Source organism: Rosa rugosa, chromosome 1, assembly GCF_958449725.1.
Source record: "Rosa rugosa chromosome 1, drRosRugo1.1, whole genome shotgun sequence".
Taxonomy (NCBI): Eukaryota; Viridiplantae; Streptophyta; class Magnoliopsida; order Rosales; family Rosaceae; genus Rosa; species Rosa rugosa.
In genome coordinates this window covers 62,660,256-62,680,851 of record NC_084820.1, presented here as the reverse complement: position 1 = coordinate 62,680,851, position 20,596 = coordinate 62,660,256, and the positions used below count along the sequence as shown (strand labels likewise).

General features: G+C 36.7%; 4 protein-coding genes and 1 long non-coding RNA gene across 8 annotated transcripts; 1 reads left to right on the top strand and 4 right to left on the bottom strand.

The window, feature by feature from the left end:
• Positions 1-53: 53 nt before the first annotated feature.
• LOC133725992 (uncharacterized) lies at positions 54-1,358 on the top strand. Its single transcript, XM_062153428.1, has 2 exons — positions 54-201; positions 776-1,358. The coding sequence occupies exon 2, from the start codon at positions 786-788 to the stop codon at positions 1,221-1,223; it is 438 nt and encodes a 145-aa protein (XP_062009412.1). The 5' UTR covers positions 54-201; positions 776-785; the 3' UTR covers positions 1,224-1,358.
• Positions 1,359-1,467: 109 nt separating this feature from the next.
• LOC133725988 (serine/threonine protein phosphatase 2A 59 kDa regulatory subunit B' gamma isoform) lies at positions 1,468-5,081 on the bottom strand. Its single transcript, XM_062153422.1, has 2 exons — positions 3,441-5,081; positions 1,468-2,166 (listed from the first exon to the last, which is right to left on the bottom strand). Exons 1-2 carry the CDS (start codon positions 4,647-4,649, stop codon positions 1,780-1,782), a joined length of 1,596 nt encoding a protein of 531 aa, XP_062009406.1. The 5' UTR covers positions 4,650-5,081; the 3' UTR covers positions 1,468-1,779.
• Positions 5,082-6,071: 990 nt separating this feature from the next.
• Positions 6,072-10,234, bottom strand: LOC133725990 (chromatin remodeling protein EBS-like). 4 transcript variants are annotated; one of them, XM_062153426.1, is made up of 6 exons: positions 9,874-10,234; positions 9,302-9,644; positions 9,132-9,200; positions 7,447-7,585; positions 7,046-7,100; positions 6,072-6,641 (listed from the first exon to the last, which is right to left on the bottom strand). In XM_062153426.1, exons 1-5 carry the CDS (start codon positions 9,944-9,946, stop codon positions 7,074-7,076), a joined length of 651 nt encoding a protein of 216 aa, XP_062009410.1. In that variant the 5' UTR covers positions 9,947-10,234; the 3' UTR covers positions 6,072-6,641; positions 7,046-7,073. The 4 variants fall into 4 exon arrangements, with proteins under 4 accessions (XP_062009410.1, XP_062009409.1, XP_062009411.1 ...); XM_062153425.1 differs by having other exon boundaries at positions 6,072-6,635; XM_062153427.1 differs by having other exon boundaries at positions 6,072-6,627.
• A 2,045-nt stretch (positions 10,235-12,279) lies between these two features.
• LOC133726035 (uncharacterized) lies at positions 12,280-12,713 on the bottom strand. Its single transcript, XR_009854620.1, has 3 exons — positions 12,596-12,713; positions 12,431-12,511; positions 12,280-12,336 (listed from the first exon to the last, which is right to left on the bottom strand). It is a non-coding gene; the product is annotated as an uncharacterized LOC133726035 (long non-coding RNA).
• A 43-nt stretch (positions 12,714-12,756) lies between these two features.
• LOC133732517 (protein FAR1-RELATED SEQUENCE 5-like) lies at positions 12,757-14,987 on the bottom strand. The gene is made up of 3 exons (XM_062160087.1): positions 14,968-14,987; positions 12,883-14,861; positions 12,757-12,776 (listed from the first exon to the last, which is right to left on the bottom strand). Exons 1-3 carry the CDS (start codon positions 14,985-14,987, stop codon positions 12,757-12,759), a joined length of 2,019 nt encoding a protein of 672 aa, XP_062016071.1.
• Positions 14,988-20,596: the final 5,609 nt, after the last annotated feature.

Sequence of the window (20,596 nt, the reverse complement as noted above, 5' to 3'; positions counted from 1 at the left end):
CTGAAAGAGCCGGTTCCCGGTCCAAAGTAGATTGTGTCCCGTGGGTGAGGAAAGAAAGGTCACAGCTGGGTGACTTTAACCTCCTTGTAAGTTTTCAAGTATCTGGATAAAACCTTGCTTTTGGGGTTTAAGAGCTGAAGCTACTGCTCCTCAGTCTCACTCTTCTTCTTTGAATCTGAAGCTGAAGGCTTTATTCAGAAGGTAACACACCCACAACTTATTTCTTCTTTAATTCACTATTCAAGTTTTGTTTTTTCCCAGTCCATATTTGGCTCTGTGGTTTCTGGGTTTCTCTTCCTTTGTTGATTTGGGGTTATGAAATAGAAATGAAAAATCTTGGAATTCCAATATTTGTAGATAACTTGTGTGGAATTCCCAGGAAAGCTAACATCTTTGACCTAATACATCCTAGATGGTCTTATTAGGTTCACTTGGCTGGAGGTGGGTTTTACATAATTAGGAGGAAAAGAAGAACCATTCTAAGAATCAAAGATATAAGTTGTTTGAGATTTGAGATTGGTGTTTTAGGGGATAAGTCCAAATTTCCAATTTACTTGAGATATCAGAATTTCTTGATAAATGTTAATTTGATATTACTGCAAGCAATACAAAGTAGACACTGCAAGTCTGCAATTGAACCATTTTGCATCATAAGGAAAGATAGCATATTTGTTTCTTTGTACAGTGTTTGCATATGGATATCTTGATAGTTCATAGATTGTGATGGAGGCAGTAATCAATAATGAAATGTCTGATTGTATTTGATTTATAATAGGGAACCGAACATGGCGAGTGTGATTATGGCCCCAACCTTGAGCTCATTCTCTGTAAACAGAAGCAGCAGAGATTGCAGCAAATGGAGTAGTACTAATGGGAAACGCAGTGGTCTAACGGTGAAGGCAATGCGGGTGGAGAAAAGTCTGGAGGAATTGTATGAAGTTAGAGTCGAGCGCAAAGTGTCGCCTGAACGAGTAGCAGAGCTTGGAGTTTCAAGGTGGTCAACGTGGAAGACCGGCAAGTGCAAGTTGCCGTGGGACTGGCAGGTGGACCAGCTGGTTTACATTGAGGAAGGAGAGGTAAGGGTTGTGCCGGAAGGAAGCAAGAAGTTCATGCGATTTGTGGCTGGAGATCTTGTTCGTTACCCCAAGTGGTTTGAAGCTGACCTTTGGTTCAATGGTCCATACCAAGAGCGTTACAGTTTCAGAGCATATGGAGATGATTAATAGACTTGTATTACATATTTTGACATGATATATATGTGTACTCTTGCCTGCTTTTAATGGTTTTGCTAGAGCTAATGTCTTTTCCAGAACACAAAGATCCGATTTAGAACAATTTCTTCATTGAACCGTTTTTAATGGTGGCATGATACATGAAAAAGATGGATGGATGCTTTGTAATACAGTCGATCAAACACTGGAATTGGTATTACAATGAATTTCAAAGACAAGATATACCGCCTGAATGTAAACAGAAGGAGAAAATGAAATACTTTCTGCACCATTATACAATAAAAACTATCTGGTGGGAATTCAAACCACCACTTATCACTATAACAATGAATATCTTATGATACACACACCCTCCATGGCTGAAGAGTACAAAAGAAACTGAATTGACTGATAAACAAGGGGCTGTTTCAATATTGGCAAGAGCCCCCCACCTTCACAGTATCCCTTATCAGAACAAAACTACAGTTACAACAAGCCCAAGAGAAGTGAGGCTGAGTCCCACCCACTTTCATTCACGTAAGACTCACACTTAGCAATTGCGAGGATATCAACTACCAGAAGTGGCTCGGGGTTTTTGGCTCGTAGAAATGGCAGTGGAGGCAAACCTTGAGACAAGCCCGACTTCAGTGTTCAAAGCCTTGGAGGCAGCCACATCTTCCAAGCGCTTCCAGGTTGATTCACGTTTCTCCTGTGTTTCCTTCTCTTTAGTTTCATCTTCTTGGAATGTAGCCAAGCACTCATCAAAGAGTTCTTGATCAACATCTGAGAATATCTTTCTCACATTCAATGTCAAACTCCGAACAGCTTGATTCCAGTGACTCCGAGTGTTTTCCTCCATAGCAGGGAAGATTATTGGCAGAATCACTTGGCGGTTCTGTGTGATCAAAGTTCTTATGTGATCATTATTCCACAAAAACAATGCACGTTCAGCTACCTGCCAGCGGAAAAGAAGTTAAAGACACATCTCATTGATTAGACCTAAAGTGATGATGTAGAATTTAGTTTTAGTAATAGAACAATGCACATTTACTCAATCATGCATGGTAAAACCATTAGTTTCCAGTTTTCTAAACCATCAAGTGAAATACCATCTGAGTAAGGTGCTTAAACAGACATTGCCTTGTGTGGAACACTGAATCTACATATTCCCATTACCTGTGAGGAGCAAAAATGCTCATAGTCTGCCTTATTGGTTGTGCACCAGCAAGCTTAGCTACTAGTGATACCTATAGTTTCCAACTTCAAATGATTTTTAAATTCCTACTATCACTCAGATTCCATTTTTTTTTCTCCAAATGACATAATTAAAGAAGGATATCCATTAAAGAATTACACAACTTGCAGAAAAAATCAAGTTTTCTGTATATGCACCCAAAAACACTACGGTACAACATGGATAACTCTTCCAAGTTGTGGCAACTTGTTTGTTGACACACCCAGGTTCCATAAACAATTAGTCGATTACTAATGTAAACCAACAGTTCCCAGTTCCGAACAAAGGGAATCATTATAACTGGTTAGAAATGGAATAATGATACTTTCTAAATATTCCCGAATGTGTGGGATGTTAGATGTGTGTGCAAGACACCATTAAATTACCTATTCAAGATGTGGAATTGAGCTTATGGAGAGAACAAATAGGCTCCTAGCATAATACTCAACCCCCTCAAGCTTTAGAAGGCAATGGTTTGCCGTATCAATGAACTTCACACATAAAACAATTATTCTCACAATTTGAAGTGGTGGACCAGAGAGAGATTTGTAAGCCGCCAAATAAATGTAAGGGACATTTACGTTGGTAGTTGGATTGCTGCTATGAAAATTTCTCTCCTATCCATCCAGGAACTCAATTTTTGATTCCAACAACTGGTATAGGCATATAACCAATGCCAGCGAGCATCATGAGAATGAGTGCAGGTCAACTTGATTGCATAAGAAAGAAACAAATATAACACAGGTTTGTTCAAGACAAAAATCCCAACAAACATGAAAAGCCTCCAGCTCTGAAACATCTTATTCATGTCAAATTGAAAAGGCAACAATTCAGATGAAAATCTAAATCATAGCATGATGAAGAATGTTCCACTGGACAAATATTAATGAATATAGATAAATGAAGCAAATATTGTGTCCATGTGCATACACAGATAAAACACGGTAGAAACAACAAACTTAAGTAAAAGATAAAGATAATAATTAGAAAAGTACCTGAAAATGTGAGCTGCTGAGGCACTGACCAATTCGACGGAAAAGAGGGACCATGCACCGCTGAAATTCTGATGGCTGGGTAGCTTCCAGAACTTCTTCCAATTCACCAAGGAACATAACTTCCTTTGAACTATTGGTTATGGGCCAATACTTCAACAGTCCTCTAATCACGGTATCAGATAGCTTGGCATCTTTCTCCACGAACTGAGTAATGCAATAGGAAAGTTGCTGATGGTACATAGATACACATTTAGGCTTGTGAAGGGGAATCAAGGCGCGGACAAGGAACAGCTTGTGCTCTTCCTTCAAAGGCAAAGCAAAACCATTGATTATACTGCCTAGAATTTCAAGCATTTCTGCAATCCCATTGTGCTTCTGAGTCTCAAATATGAACCAAAAGAAGATATTGTTGATGGCTTTCCTAATGAATGGTCGATGTACCATGAACTTCCCATAAACCCGGTGGAGAATCGTTTTTAAGTATTCCCTCTCTCTTTGATCCTCAGAGTCAAACAAATCAAGCAATTTCAAAACAAACGCTTGGTCAATATATCTTTTAGCTAGCTTAGCATCTGTCTCCGGGGAAGCCACAAATCTTAACAGAAACTCATACACAACCTGAAGATGAGACCAAGCAGGCTCCAACATCTGGTCCTCCTCATCTTGGTCATAACTCTCAAGAGCCTTCTTCTCATGATTCGAAGATGGAAAAGTCCGAAACAAATTGGTAGACACCATCTTAGTAATCTCCTGCATTGTCACCTCATTGAATTTCGAACTCACAGATGAAATGTAATCCACAAGTTCAAGCAAAGTCTGCCTCTTTATGTCCTTCTCCCTGACATTCTTCGACGGATCGTTGAAATCAAATACAACACAACACATATTCAATTTCTTGATGAAAAGACCCTGCTTCTCTGCACTGGGAACATCCCTAAAACTCGGCAGGGCCTCATAGGCTCCTGAATGCAACAAAGGACCTACTTGACCGGATTTCTTGGATTTACTTGACTGTGGGGCAAGAATCCCATTGCTGGTTCTTGAAGCCCCGGAACCCGAATTCGAAGACTTTGATGCAGCAGCAGAAGTAGATTTTGAGCTGTTAATGGAATTGGGTCCAATCCCATTAACCCCTCCATCGTTATATGCATCGTTTTGCGATGATTTCGAGGGTTTTCGAGGTATTCTACCCAGAATTTGTTTGATCATATCTACAAAAAACCTCGACCCTAAACTCTAATCAAATTTCCAAACTAGCTCAAATCATTTGGCATTATCATAATCCATGCAGATAAGCAAAAAACCAATCAGAAGAACATACCCTAGACGATTCTTTGCTCATAATTCTTAGCTGGGAATTCAAATTGAAGAACAACAAAGATTGGATTTTGAAGAATTTGAAGAGATGGGGAAAGAGAAATTTTGACTTACATTGACTACAGAAGAAAAAGGGATCCGGGAAAAGGGGAAATTATAGGAGAAGAAGAGCTATAAATCGGAGCTGGGAGTCAGGGACTTTTGGGGTCTTCAATGGATAAAGATAAAGTTTAAAACCCTAATTAAGTCTTGATTTGAAGAGAAACAGAGAGAGACAGAGTCACAGAGAGAGAAAAAGAAAGGAGAAAGAATGGAAATTTTAAATTAATTTAGATAAAACAGGAAATTTCTGTTATACAAATACAGCCAGGAAAGCAGGCCAAATATTGTGTTGCTGTCTAAACTGTAAAATGTCTATTTAATATTTTAAATTCTTATACTCTAAAAGAAGAAATAGGAAAAAGAACTAGTTTAAAGAATAACATCATTGAGTTGGATTCGTAATGGATGTTATTCTAATTCTTGAATCGATGAGAACAGAGTTGTTTAGAATTAGAATAAAAGTGAAGAATGTCTTTGAAACAGAGTTATTCAAAATTTGAATAAGAATGAAGAATGTATGTCTTTCAAACGGGCACTAAACATTTATGAAGGAATAAGTAATTCAATACATTTGTAGGAGTAATAATTTATTAGTCACATGAAAATTAAAGAATCGACGAGTTATCCGGTTGATATACAAACATTATATTAGTTTTATTGAGTTTCAATCATTGATGCTGAACCCAAAGGTATTTTCTTTGCTAATAGGTGACTAGGAGATCATTTATGAAGTTTGTTGATCAGGTGCCATGATGGATTTTGATATCTCTTAGTAATAGAACAAAATTAATTCCCATTGACATAGGTGAGTGACCATGATTCTTGATTGCCAAGTGACCGGGAGACGGTAGATATGTTTAGGAACTTCAGAGAAGGGTAACTGAATTGAATTCTCAGATTAGGAACGAAGCCTAACCATCTGAAAAACTCAGATGGTTAGGCTTAGGCCGATACAGCCAATGAAATTGAATTTGTCACATGTAAAAGTGAATCACTTTTAGTGATAGAAGCTCCAAGAAGCAAACGTGCGTAAGATTGCACGAATGGAAGATTATATGCCACAGATTTTAAATCCTCTACTTTTTCTTTGTTTCAAACTTTCAATAATGCCCTTCAGGCTTTTAGGCTAATGTTTATATAGTAAAGTTCCTTTTTCTGAAAAATACAAGAACATCTGGTGGATTCACAGTCAACGTGAACAGAAACCATCAATTGCATAAGATGCCCACTTTAACATATCATCTGTCCTCTGTTTGGTTATTAGACCTCGGGTTCTCAGAAATAAATATTAGTTCAAGACACCAGAGGTCCAATCTCAGCATATAAAGCCACAGTACAAAAGTTAGATTCACAATTACAAAACAAAAAGAAGCTAAAAATAGATGTAATTCATAGGTTTAATCAAATTGTAAAATGAATGACTACTATATGTTGCTTTGTGTACCAAGAAGTGGCTTCAAAATTTCAGTCATGCATGCACAAGTAGTGTAGAACACCAGTTGTGAGTGCTAAATGCTCAACAATTCAACATGGATCTTCACATTCATAGGTCTGTTGATTGATATCTTCGAAAAACATGGCATAAAATGGTTGGGAGAAAAGCAGGCTGATAGAACAGAACCATTCCTTAAGATCAACCCAATGGCAACTGATATGCTTACAAAAACATAGAAGCAAAACCAACAGTTAAGCCAAATGGGCTATTCCAGTTGCTCCTGCAACTGCATCACCGTGCCTCTGGATACACAATACGAAGCCTTTCCAAAACCTGCATATCTGGAACTTAGTCCACAGATGCAGCCACTATCAAAGGGCTGACAGAAGAACCCCCACCCTCCCAAAAGGGAAAGACAATGAAACAATGGGGGAAATGGATTAAAAAAAAAAACTACAACAGTTATCATCGCATGCATACTAGTACTGCCAGCAATAAACTCAAAACAACAAATACAAGGTTCCCCCTAAATGGTTGGTTTGATGTGTTCTCATGTGTTCTGTGATTAAATATGATTTTAATTTTTTGCAAGGACAACACAGATCACTGAGTCATTGCCTAGGTCTAACACACTCATACAAACATTGGTAATCTAAAAAAAGCCTCTGGATTGTGCAAGCACAGTATCTTCTCTGCACTATACATTTCCACAACACACAACACTGGAGGTAATGCCAAAGAAGTTGAATACCTCCTCGCTAAGCATCCCAATCACAAGGTCATCTCTTCCGGCGCTTTGGCTCAACCTAAAAATATTAAAAGCAGAATACCATTATTCATACCAAGTTAACAGAGGTAAGGAATAGCAAGATATTGATGTATGCAACAATATATTATATCAGAAACAGTCAGAACTATACTAAAAAAAAAAAAAATCTGACATAGTTACTAATTCTTTGGTCAAGGCTTCAAAAAAAAAAAATAGTGTACTAACAGCATTACCTAATTTATCTTCCAATATATTCAATGATTGGGTAAAAGTTACACTAGTACCACAAACACATAAACTCCCACTAAGTCTCAATAATGGCAATACTGGGACTGCATTCAAGACCTTTTGAAATCATACACACATAAACATAAGATTATCACCTTAGCCTCAACAGAGGGTGACATTGGAAATGCATTCATGGATCTTTTGGCATCATCATCAGATGAACAGTCAGAACAGAGGAAGTGTTCCAACTTTTTGGCATCTTCAATGGCCATACCCATACAAGAGGGATGAAACCTGCAAAAATTGTAAGCCAGGAAACCTGTCCGTTATTACCACTAATAAAAGCCCACAATTGTTAGTTCCAATCAAAGCACCAACATATAGTTAATGACATCTAGTAAACTAAATAAAATTAGTGTGTATTAGCACTTGAAATTCTACAAACATGTAGCTTGACCTAAGCATGAAAAAGTCGGTGTTTCCAAGACAAAAGCACTGATGCAGTTAAAAGGTACATTGGATGATTGAGGATCTTAAATATGCGTGTTATAAGGCAAACTTACCATTGTGTTTGAAGAGTTGCTTAAAAACAATCAACCAAAATTTGATTCTATATGCTCAACTCATATGATGGAATTCAATAAACGTAACATAATTAAGGCTCAACACCAACCATGAAACCTAGCCCAGCACACGTAATTGCATTTTCCAACATGCATATTTAAGAGTTTGCATGAGTAACGTCACACTTAACATGTAAATTTGATAATATGATGCTTTCAAACTTCAAAGAAAAGATCAAGGGAAATTCTTTGAAGCTCAGGTTAGAAACATCTTGCTAGCCCAGGTACTATGTACCAAAGGTTCCTGATCAAAATTAATTACTCTTTCTTTCTTTCTTTGTTTAACTATGCGAACATACAACGCCATCTATCCAAATATAGCTTGGACAAAGTACCGAATACTGAAAACATCAAGATATATCTCCAATATATTACATTTTATAGAGCATCATCAGATGTATACTTTTCTGGAAGTTTCTTTAGGAGATTTTGTTCAAACTAGCAATCTAATATTCTCGATATTGATATTTCATCAATACTTCCATATATAATTATCTACTATCAAACATTTCAAATTTCCGTTACTGTTGATATCTAATATCTTACCTTATATCAAGTTCTTAAACACCTATCCACCAATTATTGAACTTAATGAAGCAAAAGAGACCTTGTGCAAAGATTCGGATTTGTTAAGGATAGGGAAACATTTATAACCTTGATTTGTCAGCAAACTGGAAGGGAGAGGGGCCAGTCTGATTATTGGAAAGGGCTAAAAATGGAAATCAGATGAACCCCAACACACATTAAAATCTCACTGTTTATATCGGAAACAAGAGAAATAACTTCAAGTGTTGAGGGCTGCTGAATTTGAACCAAAGCATATGTTCTGAAACAGAAACATGATTAATAAGACCTGAAGATTCGCTTTGTATAAACACTCATCATGCAACAATCCACATGCTTCATGCTTCACCAACTCCAATAACATAATGTGAAACTCAATAGGGGTTTGCCATTAAGCAAATCTGAAGGTCGGACAAACATCTTAACCCATTGTGCAAAAAATAAAGCAACTGAATTCAACAATCATAACCTTCTACAAATGGCATCATATGGGCACTAGAAGCCCGAACACTCGAATAAGAAAGCTTCTAGATAAATATTCATATTAATAGTATCACACATTCACTAATTGATGGACGAAAAATGCATGCAACTTTGAAATGGATTGAACAATGGCAAAGCATGAACAAAGAAGGGTGTGAAACTAAATTTACCAGTCCTTGCATCCCTCACACTGCACCATAAGGTCGTCCGGATTGTATGGCATCTCACATTTACAATACCTACAACCCAAAACCAGATAGCATAACTTCAGATACCACTCATTACCAATCAGACACAGATAAACACCACCAATGAGCCAAAAAACTAACACATTACTTACACAGCCACACGGTCCGGTGTGAAACCACCAGTGGCAGCCTTATACTCAAACCTACAAAAATAGTCTTCAGCCCCCACATTCTCAAGCTTAGTGTAGTTCTTGAAGGAGTGGACTGTACACTTCCCTTCGATAGTGTGTGCACTCTGCACATCAAAGTGGTCCGACAAAAACAGTTCCTTAGCTCCATGGAACTGTCTCCTTCCTCCTATCGACTCCTCCGGCCGGTAATACCATCGAACCCGAACCTTCACATTGTTCCGGTGATCAGCTTCAAGCTTCTCCACCCTTGCCACGTATGGAGGCTTATCAGTGTCCGATGGTCTCATCAACACACAATCCCCAACTACATAAAGATATGAAATTTCAAAATTCATTAGCAAAAAGTTTGGAACTTTGAATCTGGGTTCTACTGGGATTTGAGAAACAAACTCAGCATATAACACAGAATCAAATTTAGGGTTTCTTGGAGCAAGATTCAGTAAACAAAGTAGACAATTCAGTGTTTTCAGAAGCTGAAATTGAAAAATAAAATCTGGGTTTTTGAGAGAGATGAAGATAGTATAGTATAGTACCCCGAACGGCTTTGTTGGTGCCCTTGATGTTGTAGGAGTCAAGGTCCTTCTTGCCAGGTTTGGTCTTGGCCATGAAAGTCGTGGAGCTGGGACTTGTGGGATTTCAGATTAAATGATTTGAGGGGAAATGAGGTGAGACTGAGGTGAAAAGTGAGGAGCTTTAAAGCAGAGTTGGGTGGATTTGAGAAAAGGGGTTTAGAAGGGAAAGTCTTGGGGAGTAAAAGGAAACCCTAGACTGGAAAATAGAGGGGGAGGAGGTGAGTGCTCGGAGAAGAGAGAGAGAATGGTGTCTTCGCGACTTGCGAGGATGAACGGAATGGATGACACATCATCATGTATCATCATCATCCATTTTTGCATACATTCATGCACATCTATAAAAGCTTTAAAAAAACAAAATTAAAAAGTTGTCTTTGTTAGAAATAAATTAACTTTAGGACTTTACTTCGCTAACCAGCCCTGGTTAGCGAGTGCTGACTTCAGCCACAAATTGATCGACACGTGTCCATTCCAAAAAAAAAAAAAAAACAGATCAAAACTTCCACAAACAGATCAACACAGTTCCATTTAACGTCAAAAATATCCCAACCCAGAAATCCCTTGTCCTTTCCGATTGTAAACCCTTCTGCATTCTTCAATAAAATTTCCCAGAATACCTATAGGAAGGAATTCGACGGATGGGCACTAGATTTCAATCAATTTTGTTCGGTTTACGGGGGTTTACGGTATGATTCGACTCTAAACCCGACAAAGATGGAACAAGAAGCAGCGGCTCAATGATTCAGGTGGGGCGCTCAGAAGGGTTGAATTCGATTAGCTCATACGGGTCAGACCCACCTTACTGGGATGTCGTGATGTCGTGACCCGCGTCAAGAAGCTTCTTTTCCGGTGAATGCTGGTTGGGATCAAAGACGGGCCCTTTGTCTTGGGGTCTGCATTGACAAAAGGGGTTACATCATTCTTCAAGACTCGATGGAGTATCGGAGCACTCGCTAAGGAATTCGCCTTTTGATGGACCAGTGATGCCGTGGTCTGATTATGATGATTGGCTCTTGTCGTATTTGTTGCTGGGTTGCTCCATTGAAGAACAAATTAGTCTACTTTCAGTGTAGAATTCTATTTTTGTTTTGTGATTATTCGAATTTGTCTTTGCAATTTGTGTAACAATGCTGAGTTGAAATTTGACTTCTTGTTCATCTTGGGGTTTGGTTGTTATACTCAGTAGGAATGTTGCTGTAATTTGCATAGCTTTTCAAGTGTGTGGATGTTCAATTTTACTGAGCAATTGAATTGGCATGCTCTTGTTCGAACTTGTTTAATTGTAATGGTTCAATTTTGTTTCGCAATATCTGTATCACTGCATGAATTACTGGCATCAAGTTCATGATCTGAGTGATATAAGCAAAATTATATACCACCTTTGTTGCTCTGTGGAACATTAATATGGTCATGATGCGATAAATGCAATGGTACCGTTTTATATACTACCATTCACCAAGTAGAGTTCTTTCCAACCATGAAAAGAGCTAAGATATAGATACAAGCATCATAAGCTCAGGTTTGCAGATATCAGATGAAAAACACAAGTACCACACCAGACTTTTACAAGCCAAAAGGTTAAATATAAATGTCTAGATTTATATAGCAACGATCATAAGCTTTGTGGCCTCTTTCTTTGTAATGTCTGCTGCAGTTCCTCTTTTTCTTTACTCCCACCACTTTGTCCACAATCTTCCCTTCTTTCAGAAACATGAAGGGCGGCCATACACCAACGGCCATATATATGGGTAGCAAGATTAGGAATAACAATGAAAATCTGTCAAAAAAAAAAAAAAAAAAAAGCAGGACATTGAGATTAACCAAGTACAACAACAATTTTCAAAGCCTTTGACTAGTACTGGTAGTGCTTACACAAGCATAAGTTTCAAAATACACATTTCTATGAGAAGTAACAAGAATATCATATGAACTGGGTATTAAGCCACAACTTTGAACAAAAAAATATGGTCATAAGTTACAAACCTCTATAAGTTCCTGTTATGTTCCACGTAGAAAATGGTCCCAACTCACTTTCATCTTTTCTTACAAATAGCCATTGCAAAGAAAGTAAAATGAGGAGTTTAGTAGGTTTATTCAGATTTCATTCAATTTCAACAATCTTATTTTGGTAGTTAACAGACAAGACATATCTACAAAAACCTCAGAGACATATAACACAAGACACAAGCCTCACTTTGCAATAGCAACATATTCATCATAATGTAAGGGATTAATCTCTAAAAGCACCGGTAACCAATGTCAAAAGAAACAGAGCAGGACATGAGATTAACCAACTGGTTTGTTTCAAAAGAGACTACTAAGCTCTTTATCAAAACAGGACATGAGATACTTCCACTAACCTTCATCAAAACATGCCCCTTGTCAACTTGAGGTTCCATCCAAATCCCCCTGGGTCATATCACCCTGAACAGGCATGCTTATTATCAGTATAGTAATACTCATAACATCACCAGATCAAATAAGTTACTTAAACTCCTCAATCAAGATAATCACTTACTTGAGTCAAATCATCAGCAAATTGAACATCATGTTCACTATTCGGTTGTGTTTCTGAACCAGCACCTATGCTTTCAAATTCCTATAAATGTATTGAAAACAGATGTAATTCACCAAAGTTATAAAGTAAACTCACTCATTCAATTTAGAAGGATTAGAACTGTACCTGCATGGGTATTTTTCTTCTTGTGGGAGCTTTTGTGCTTTTCTTCGGTACTTTACTCTCTTTTTTTTCAGCCGAGTCTTTGAATCTGATACGTGGACGACCAATTGTAGCTTTTCTTTTAACTCCACGCACAATTGTTGTTTCACAAGCATTAGATTGAACTATTCCCTCAACCTCTTCACTTTCAAAAGTAGTTTTATCTTGTGAACTATGACCAGAACTTCTCCCCTCTTTCTCATTGCGATTTTTCTTTATTAGATCTAAGCCTTTGAGCATCTCAACCAAACATTCATGTGCATATCTTGTTAACTCTTCATCATCTGCTGCAACAATTAAAATATCACGAGAAGTGCGGCACAAGTAGCCATACCGTTTGCCGATCGATTCCTTAGGATTGCCGTGAACCTCATTTCCATGATAACTAGTAATACTCATAATTTTTGCTTCTCTTGTCCATCGCTTTAAAATGTATTGCGGTGGAATCGTCTTCACATTCTTCTTGTCAAGCACTTTTAGTGCATGAACACACAGAATCCCAACAAAAGTAAACTTTTTACAACTACAATCAACATTTTGTGTTGAATCTTCATATCTGACCAAGTGCTCATTATGTTCAGAACTATATGATACTATATACTCTGATGTCGACCCAGACTTGCCAACCTTGTAAGTACTATAATTATGAATTCTCACAAATTCTTTTTGAAACAGCAAGAAAACCTTTGGAGTATAGACCTCTGCTGCATGTTGCAGCATATGTGCACTTACTGCTAAGACAGGAGTTGTTTGTAGCATCTTGTATTCAGCAATCAACTCTTCATATCTTCGATCAGCTAAAACTCTTTCATAATGTTCAAAAAACCGCAAAAGATTATGCTCCGGCCTCAAATATTTCTTAAGCACATTATTCATGCATTCACTACGTTGTGTGCTTTTCATATCCGCGGTGAAAGTATGTCTCCCATACACCAACGCCCATTTTTCTCGCAATTCAAATAAATTATTCAGCCACTTGTTTTCCTTGAGGCTATATTTCTCAAGCATATCATTCCATGCTAATAGCCACTCATGCTCAAACTCATAGTCATACATACAATTGCTAAAATCTTCAACAAATTCTGAAGATCCATGAAAGACATGACTTAGATTCTTAGCAGCATTTTGATAAAGATGCCAAACACATAAGCGATGAGTAGCTTGGGGAAAAACATCTTTTATTGCTTTAGCCATGGCAGCAGACTGATCAGTGAGAATGGTAAATGGTTGCTTACCAGACATAGTAGAGAGGAATGTCTCAAATAACCACCTAAAAGACTCTGTTGTTTCATCATATAACAAAGCTGCACCAAATAGTGTTGTTTGCTTATGATGATTAACCCCAACAAACGGTGCAAATGGTCGACCATATTCGTTTGTTCTGTACGTTGTATCAAAACAAAGCACATCTCCAAAAAGACTATAATCACTTACCGATCGAGCATCAGCCCAAAATATATTGGTGATCATATCATCCTCATCAAGTTGGATTGAATAAAAATATGACGAATTCTCAGATTGCATCTTCTGAAAGTACTGTAATATAGCACCTGCATCTCCCTTTTCCATTTTAGACATTCGCTTTCTATGTATGTAATTCATGTAATCCTTGTGTGAAAATCCAAGATACTCTGGCCCTCCTACTTCTCTACTCATCAGCTCCACAGTTGCTTTTATGGAGAAACCAGAACATTCAGCATCATCTGCATGTGCTTTTTGTGCCTCAGATATATTTCTATTGACTTTAAGCAAATGCTTCATTGGAGTACTAATCAAAGGATGATTATGATTTTTCTCAAATGAGACAACCTTGAAATTTCCATTCTTCTGCAGTTGGATGGTCAGATGAGCTTGACAACCACATCTTGTAACTGGTTGAGAATAAGATGCATTTGTACGACGCTTGTCCTTTATCCTGAAACCTTCTTTTGAACAACAATAACGTACCCATGTCACAAAATTCTCAATGTTTTTCCTACTGTTTCTTATCCTCACATTGAATCCATGTTTGCCACCATAATTGTTATAAAACTTAGATGCACTCTCAACATCCATAAACTCTTTTCCAAGAATGACCTCTTCAATTGCCTCTTCATTATTTTCATTCACTACATGCAAATCATCAGTAGGTTCACAATGAGAATGATCACACTGCTCTTTACCTTGTAAGTCTTTGGTATTACTTGTTGGCTGATTGCCCAAGCTTGTACAGTTTGCATTATCCATTAACCTGCAACAGAATAACAAATTATAAGCAAGTAACCAGCTTTTGTCATTGAAAGAGTTGCAAGAAGCTCTACATACTCGACGGTTTATTCAAAACTTTGAACACATACCAAAAAGAGGACAAACCCATGATTGGGGATTTAGTATGATTGGACCACTAAACAAGAATAGAATCGAAATCTAATTACCCAGAATTGATTATTGAACTCTTTGGATTAGACCACGTAAATCAGAGATTAAATAAAAATTAGATCAAATCTCAATACTTACCAACTATCATACTATTCTGATTTCAAATTGAAATTGGATGGACAAACTATAAATCAGGATCACTTTTTGTTGCTGATCCTCATAGCTTGCTTCGAATTCCTTCCTATGGGTATTGAAGAAATTTTATTGAAGAATGCAGAAGGGTTTACAATCGGAAAGGAAAAGGGATTTCTGGGTTGGGATATTTTTGACGTTAAATGGAACTGTGTTGATCTGTTTGTGGAAGTTTTGATCTGTTTTTTTTTTTTTTTTTGGAATGGACACGTGTCGATCAATTTGTGGCTGAAGTCAGCACTTGCTAACCAGGGCTGGTTAGCGAAGTAAAGTCCTTAACTTTATTATGGGTTTGGTGAGATTACAATCGTTAACAAGTGCATCTTTGCTCACGAACGATAGACGGTTAATCAATGCACATATGGTCATAATCGTGAAATAAATTAAACGACGTCACACACTATTAGCTACATATAAATTAGAGTGAAACACGTTCTTATTACAAGAACAAGTTATGTTTTTCAATGTTCTAAAAAACGGCCTAGGCGGCCGCCTAGCGGTAAGGAACCGATTGGATTTTGGCTTAGGCATTGCCCTTAGGCGCTAGGCTACTAAGCGTCCGCCTAGGGAGGCTAGGCGGTGCCGCTTGGGCGGTGCTAGGCGGCCCTAAACCTTAATTTATTCTATATTTTGACTATTTTTATATTTATAATTATTTTTTAGACTTTAAATATTGGGATAATGACCATTTACACATTTTTAGACTAAAAAATGTCTACTTACTCCACTAAGAGTTTTTTACTCCCATTTACCCAATCTAACATCTATTGACAGTATTGCCCTCATTTTAATTAATAAATTACACTCACTCCTCTTCCTCTCTCTCCCTCTGTCAGACTCCCCTCCCCCCCCCTCTCCCTTCTTCGATCTATTCTCTCTCTCTCCTCCCCTTCACCGATTTCTCTCTCTCTTTCTCTCAACTAGTCTCAGACTCTCTTGGCAAAAGCACTTCAGCTTCTTCCCTAGGCCCCGGAGGCCTCGACCTAACCCAGGCCTTCTTCAAGCCCATCCACGACGCCGCCCCTCCCTCCTCCTCCAACGGCCAGACCAAGATCTCCGTCATCGATGCCGGCAACGTCGGCATGGCCATCGCCCAGACCATCCTAACCCAGGACCTCGCCGACGAGCTCGTCTCCTCAATGCCATCCCCGACAAGCTCCGCAGCGAGATGCTTGACCTCGATTGCATTTCCGATTGCGAGTACCACGAGAAGAAAACCTCCGATCTCTCTCTCTCCCCCCCGATCTGCTCTTTCTCTCTCATCCCCCATTCTATCTCGTGGCTCGTGAATTAAGATAAAGATATTGGTTTTGAAATTTTCCAGAAAACTGTTACACTCGCAGTCGTTGGATAATATTGTCGACTCGGAAATGGATAATGAGGGCTACATGTGACTCACACGTGGCAGGCGTATGTGGGAATAGAATTGATGCCCTTCAAATTAGGGGTGCCCATGGCCTGTGGGGAGAGGTCCACATTGTCTGCATAATAAAACGGGTCCATATTAATGATTAGTGATTTAGTGTACGTTTCCTTTAACATGTTACGTTATTGTAGAGTTAGTTTATTCCATATGAATACAAGAAACATGTTTATGTATTTATTTGGGGCGGCAATGATATGATTATTGAGGGCAATAATATGATTATTGGAGGGTAATAATATGATTATTGGGGAAATAATATGATTATTAGGAGGCAATAATATGTTTATTGGAGGGGGCAATAATATGATTATTTATTTGGATAAACCTACTAAAACATTCAAAATTAAAAACATCTTCATTTTTCACTAATTATTGATCCCCAATGAACTTGTTATTGGGGGGCAATAATATGGTTACTGGGTATTATTAGGGGGCAATAAATTCAGACGCCGGAATCCGGTCACCAGTCCGGCGACTGGTTGCTGGATTCCGGTGACCATTCGACGGTTGCCAAAGTTCGGTCACCGGAGTCCAACAAGGTCTCCGTTGACTTCTCTCTCTAAGTGACAAAGAAAGAGAGGGCAAAAATATCCCAAAAATAAATAAAATGAAATAAAAAAATAATTTATTGGGTATTAGGGAAATGATCTCTTAGAGTGTTTGGATAAATAGACAATCTCTTAGAGTGTTTGGGTAAGTGGGCAATTTTTATCCTAAAATTGTGTAAGTGGTCATTATCCCTTAAATATTTTTATTTATATTATTACTAGCCTCTTAACACACGCTTACGCGTGTGTCAATTGCCTTTTTTTACGTTCTTTTTTTTTTAAAAAAAAATTGTTTTAGATAATTTCTTTCTTCCTCAAACTACAATAAAAATAAAGAGTAAAATACAGTTTTTGGACTTGTGGTAAATAGCAGTTGGTGATCCATTGCTCACACGTCTAGTAAAAGTCTTCCCATGTTGAGATTTACAGTTTCTTCTCTCTCTCTCTCTCTCTCTCTTTTTGTTTTTTTTTCTCTTTTTCTCTTTTTCTCTTGCCCTCTTTTTCTATTTCATATTTTTAATTTACTGTTTTATCCATTATCTAATAAAGTTTATAGTCCTAGAGTTTTAATTAACCAAGGGCAATTGCAGGGTTTTTGAAAATTTAACCTTAAGCCTTATTGGCTTAATTATTATTGATTGATAGGTCATAAAATAATTTAAAAAATAAAAACCGCCTAGGCCCTTAGGGGCTAGTCCCCGAGTCACCGTCCGACTAGCGTCTAGTGTTTTTTAGAACCTTGATGTTTTTAGAAAAGAATGTAACTTTATTAAAAGTTTAGTACGATTTCAATTATTAACAAGTGCATCCTGAATGATCTCGTGAACATGAGACAATTCAATAATGTCAACGAAATTATAAATCGCAATACAGAAACTTGTGAAACATATGTCTCAATCATCACATGGAGCTCAATAGCCTCCTTAAAACCTAATAATTTCACTTGTTTCTAAGGCTTACTCATGGTACTTTCCGTGAAAAACTCATAGCAAAGATGCATTGTAATTTTGAATGACGATTTCCAAACTGCTGACCAACAAAAAATTGTTACCGAACAGAAATATATAGTTTATCTTTGCTCATTTTCTAGAGTGAAGAGAATTGAGATATAAATTCACTCAAACTGCAAGCTTTTACCAAATTCTTAACAAAAATAAAATATTAAATTGTTATTTAACTTTACTAAAACCAAAACTCTTTCGACAATGTTGATCATGTGAATAGAGAACCAAACCTCAACTCATATTGTTTTGTCAACCTAAAAAATCATTAACTGAATTATGGAGCTAATCAATAACCTTATACAGCATATATGTTCATGATGTATCGGTTAAACTCATAACTTTCCATTATTTATTTACAGAGTCCAAATCATTTTACGAAGGCTGTGACATCTAACATGGTATGTAGTAATAGGAAATAATTATGCTGAATGTCGTTGTGGCACTGTATAATTTGCAAACATGGACATGAAAAATGCCATGTCCTTCGGCACTTAAATTCTATCATATTTTTTGGTTCTCAAATTTTGGACTGAAGTCTACATAACCATAATTGACTCTCTCTCTCTCTCTCTCTCTCTCTCTATATATATATATATGTGTGTGTGTGTGTGGGGCCCTTTTACTAAGGGATTCATTTTTTTTGCCATTTTAAGAGATCCATTGTGAGACTCACTTTTCGATCGTATTTTTCCATCTCGACCGTCCAGTTTTTAGGTATTAATATATAGATCATTTTCTGCAAATTTTCAGTCATATTGATGATCGTTAAGGTATTGAACTAGATTAAATCAATGAACAAACCGAGTTTGTCCATCCTGAACCGTTCGTGTTTATAATTGTAAATCGCAGTTTTGAATGCCTTATTGATTATCAATTTGGCTAAAAATTTACAGAAATGATCTAATCATATGATATATCTAAAAACTAAACGGTTAAGATATGGATATGTGATCAAAAAGTGAATCTATTCAAGGAAATCCTTAATTTTAAAATCTAAGGAGGTCCTTAGACTATATATATTCCAACTCAAAATTTGTTAGTTGGAATAGGGTGGTTCATTGATTACTAGATTGTCATTGCAAGAACTACTCATATAAAACATTGTTTGGTTCATAGAACATGGTCCGTTATTGAGTAATTGAATTATTATCGAATATTAGAGGGATTTGAATGCAAATTTTTTAATAAATTATAGACATATAAGAGTATTTTTTAGCAATGCTAGCCATTTTTTAGTTAAATTTTTGTCAGAGTAGCTAAAAAATAATTTTGGTTAGCCACTTTAGAAATAAAGTCTGTATAAGTTTTTTCTATTTTAGTTAGATTTGAATTTATATTATTTATTGAATGAAGAAAAAGTAATTTAAATTAATTCATAGAATGACTTGAAAAAATTATTTAAATTAACAAAAATAATAAAGAGTCTCGTCTCGCTCTCTATATTTAGGAGCGAGATAGCTAATAGTTAAAATAGAAAGCCACTTAGCAGTATGGTACAGTTGCTAAAATTGATAAAAAAAAACTAAACATGCTCTCTATAGCATCTTTAGCAGACTCTCTATTTTGGCTTTTTAGCTATTTTGGAGAGCATGTTTAGCTTTTTATATATTTTAGCAGCTGCACTAGACTCCTAAGTGGCTCTCTATTATAACTTTTAGCTATCTCGCTCCCCGCTCCTAAATATAGAGAGCGAGATGAGGCTCTCTATAATTTAAAACATTCATTTTGAGTTATTTTATATAATTTATAAATATATTTAAACTATTTAATCTTCATTTAAAAAATAATATAAATTAAAAACTAGTTAAAATAGAGAGCATTGATACAGACATATTTTTAAAGTGGCTAATCAAAATAACTTTTTAGCTAAGAGAGTTTCTATTGAGACCTCCACATTTGCTCATTTGACCTCTCATACTGTGCTTTTAAATACAAATATTTGCTCACTAAACCTCCCTTTGAATTCCTCAAATAACCTTAGTTATATTATTCACATACAAAAAAATAAAATACTCATTATACTTCTAATTCACTAACTACACCTCCATTCCTTTTTTTTGTTCTTTTTTGCATGCAAACCTAAAAAATGCCCAAAATAAATTTCTAGAACTTTAAATCATGAATCAAATGGTCATAACACAGAAATTGATCAAGCAGTCATAAATCAAACGGTTAGACATGATTCCTATGTTTCTAACACTTATAAAAAATGAAAAGGTTATTCAAAAATAAAAATGAAAGGTTACAGAAATTGATATAAATAAAAAAAAAACCCGGATCGGAACACAAAAAAAAAAAAAAAAAAAACACCGTCTCCCACCCAAAGCTCATCCTCCAACCAAACATTGAATGAAGTCTAGTTGATTATAATTCATTGTCTATAATTGTCATTTTACAAGAGGACATATTTGTAATTCATTAATTCAAAAGGTATAGA

What these genes read in the sequence shown, in the direction of transcription:
- LOC133732517 (XM_062160087.1), bottom strand. Translation starts at nt 14,987, where the DNA reads ATGGGTTTGTCCTCTTTTTG. An exon ending in ATGGGTTTGTCCTCTTTTTG is followed by an intron (nt 14,862 to 14,967) that starts GTATGTGTTCAA and finishes ATTCTGTTGCAG; the next exon opens with GTTAATGGATAATGCAAACT. An exon ending in AACAAGATATGCACATGAAT is followed by an intron (nt 12,777 to 12,882) that starts GTTTGGTTGAGA and finishes TACTTTTGAAAG; the next exon opens with TGAAGAGGTTGAGGGAATAG.
- LOC133725992 (XM_062153428.1), top strand. Translation starts at nt 786, where the DNA reads ATGGCGAGTGTGATTATGGCCCCAACCTTGAGCTCATTCTCTGTAAAC.
- LOC133725990 (XM_062153426.1), bottom strand. Translation starts at nt 9,946, where the DNA reads ATGGCCAAGACCAAACCTGGCAAGAAGGACCTTGACTCCTACAACATC. An exon ending in CACCAACAAAGCCGTTCGGG is followed by an intron (nt 9,645 to 9,873) that starts GTACTATACTAT and finishes ATCTTTATGTAG; the next exon opens with TTGGGGATTGTGTGTTGATG. An exon ending in ACACCGGACCGTGTGGCTGT is followed by an intron (nt 9,201 to 9,301) that starts GTAAGTAATGTG and finishes TTTGGGTTGTAG; the next exon opens with GTATTGTAAATGTGAGATGC.
- LOC133725988 (XM_062153422.1), bottom strand. Translation starts at nt 4,649, where the DNA reads ATGATCAAACAAATTCTGGGTAGAATACCTCGAAAACCCTCGAAATCA. An exon ending in TCAGCAGCTCACATTTTCAG is followed by an intron (nt 2,167 to 3,440) that starts GTACTTTTCTAA and finishes TTCCGCTGGCAG; the next exon opens with GTAGCTGAACGTGCATTGTT.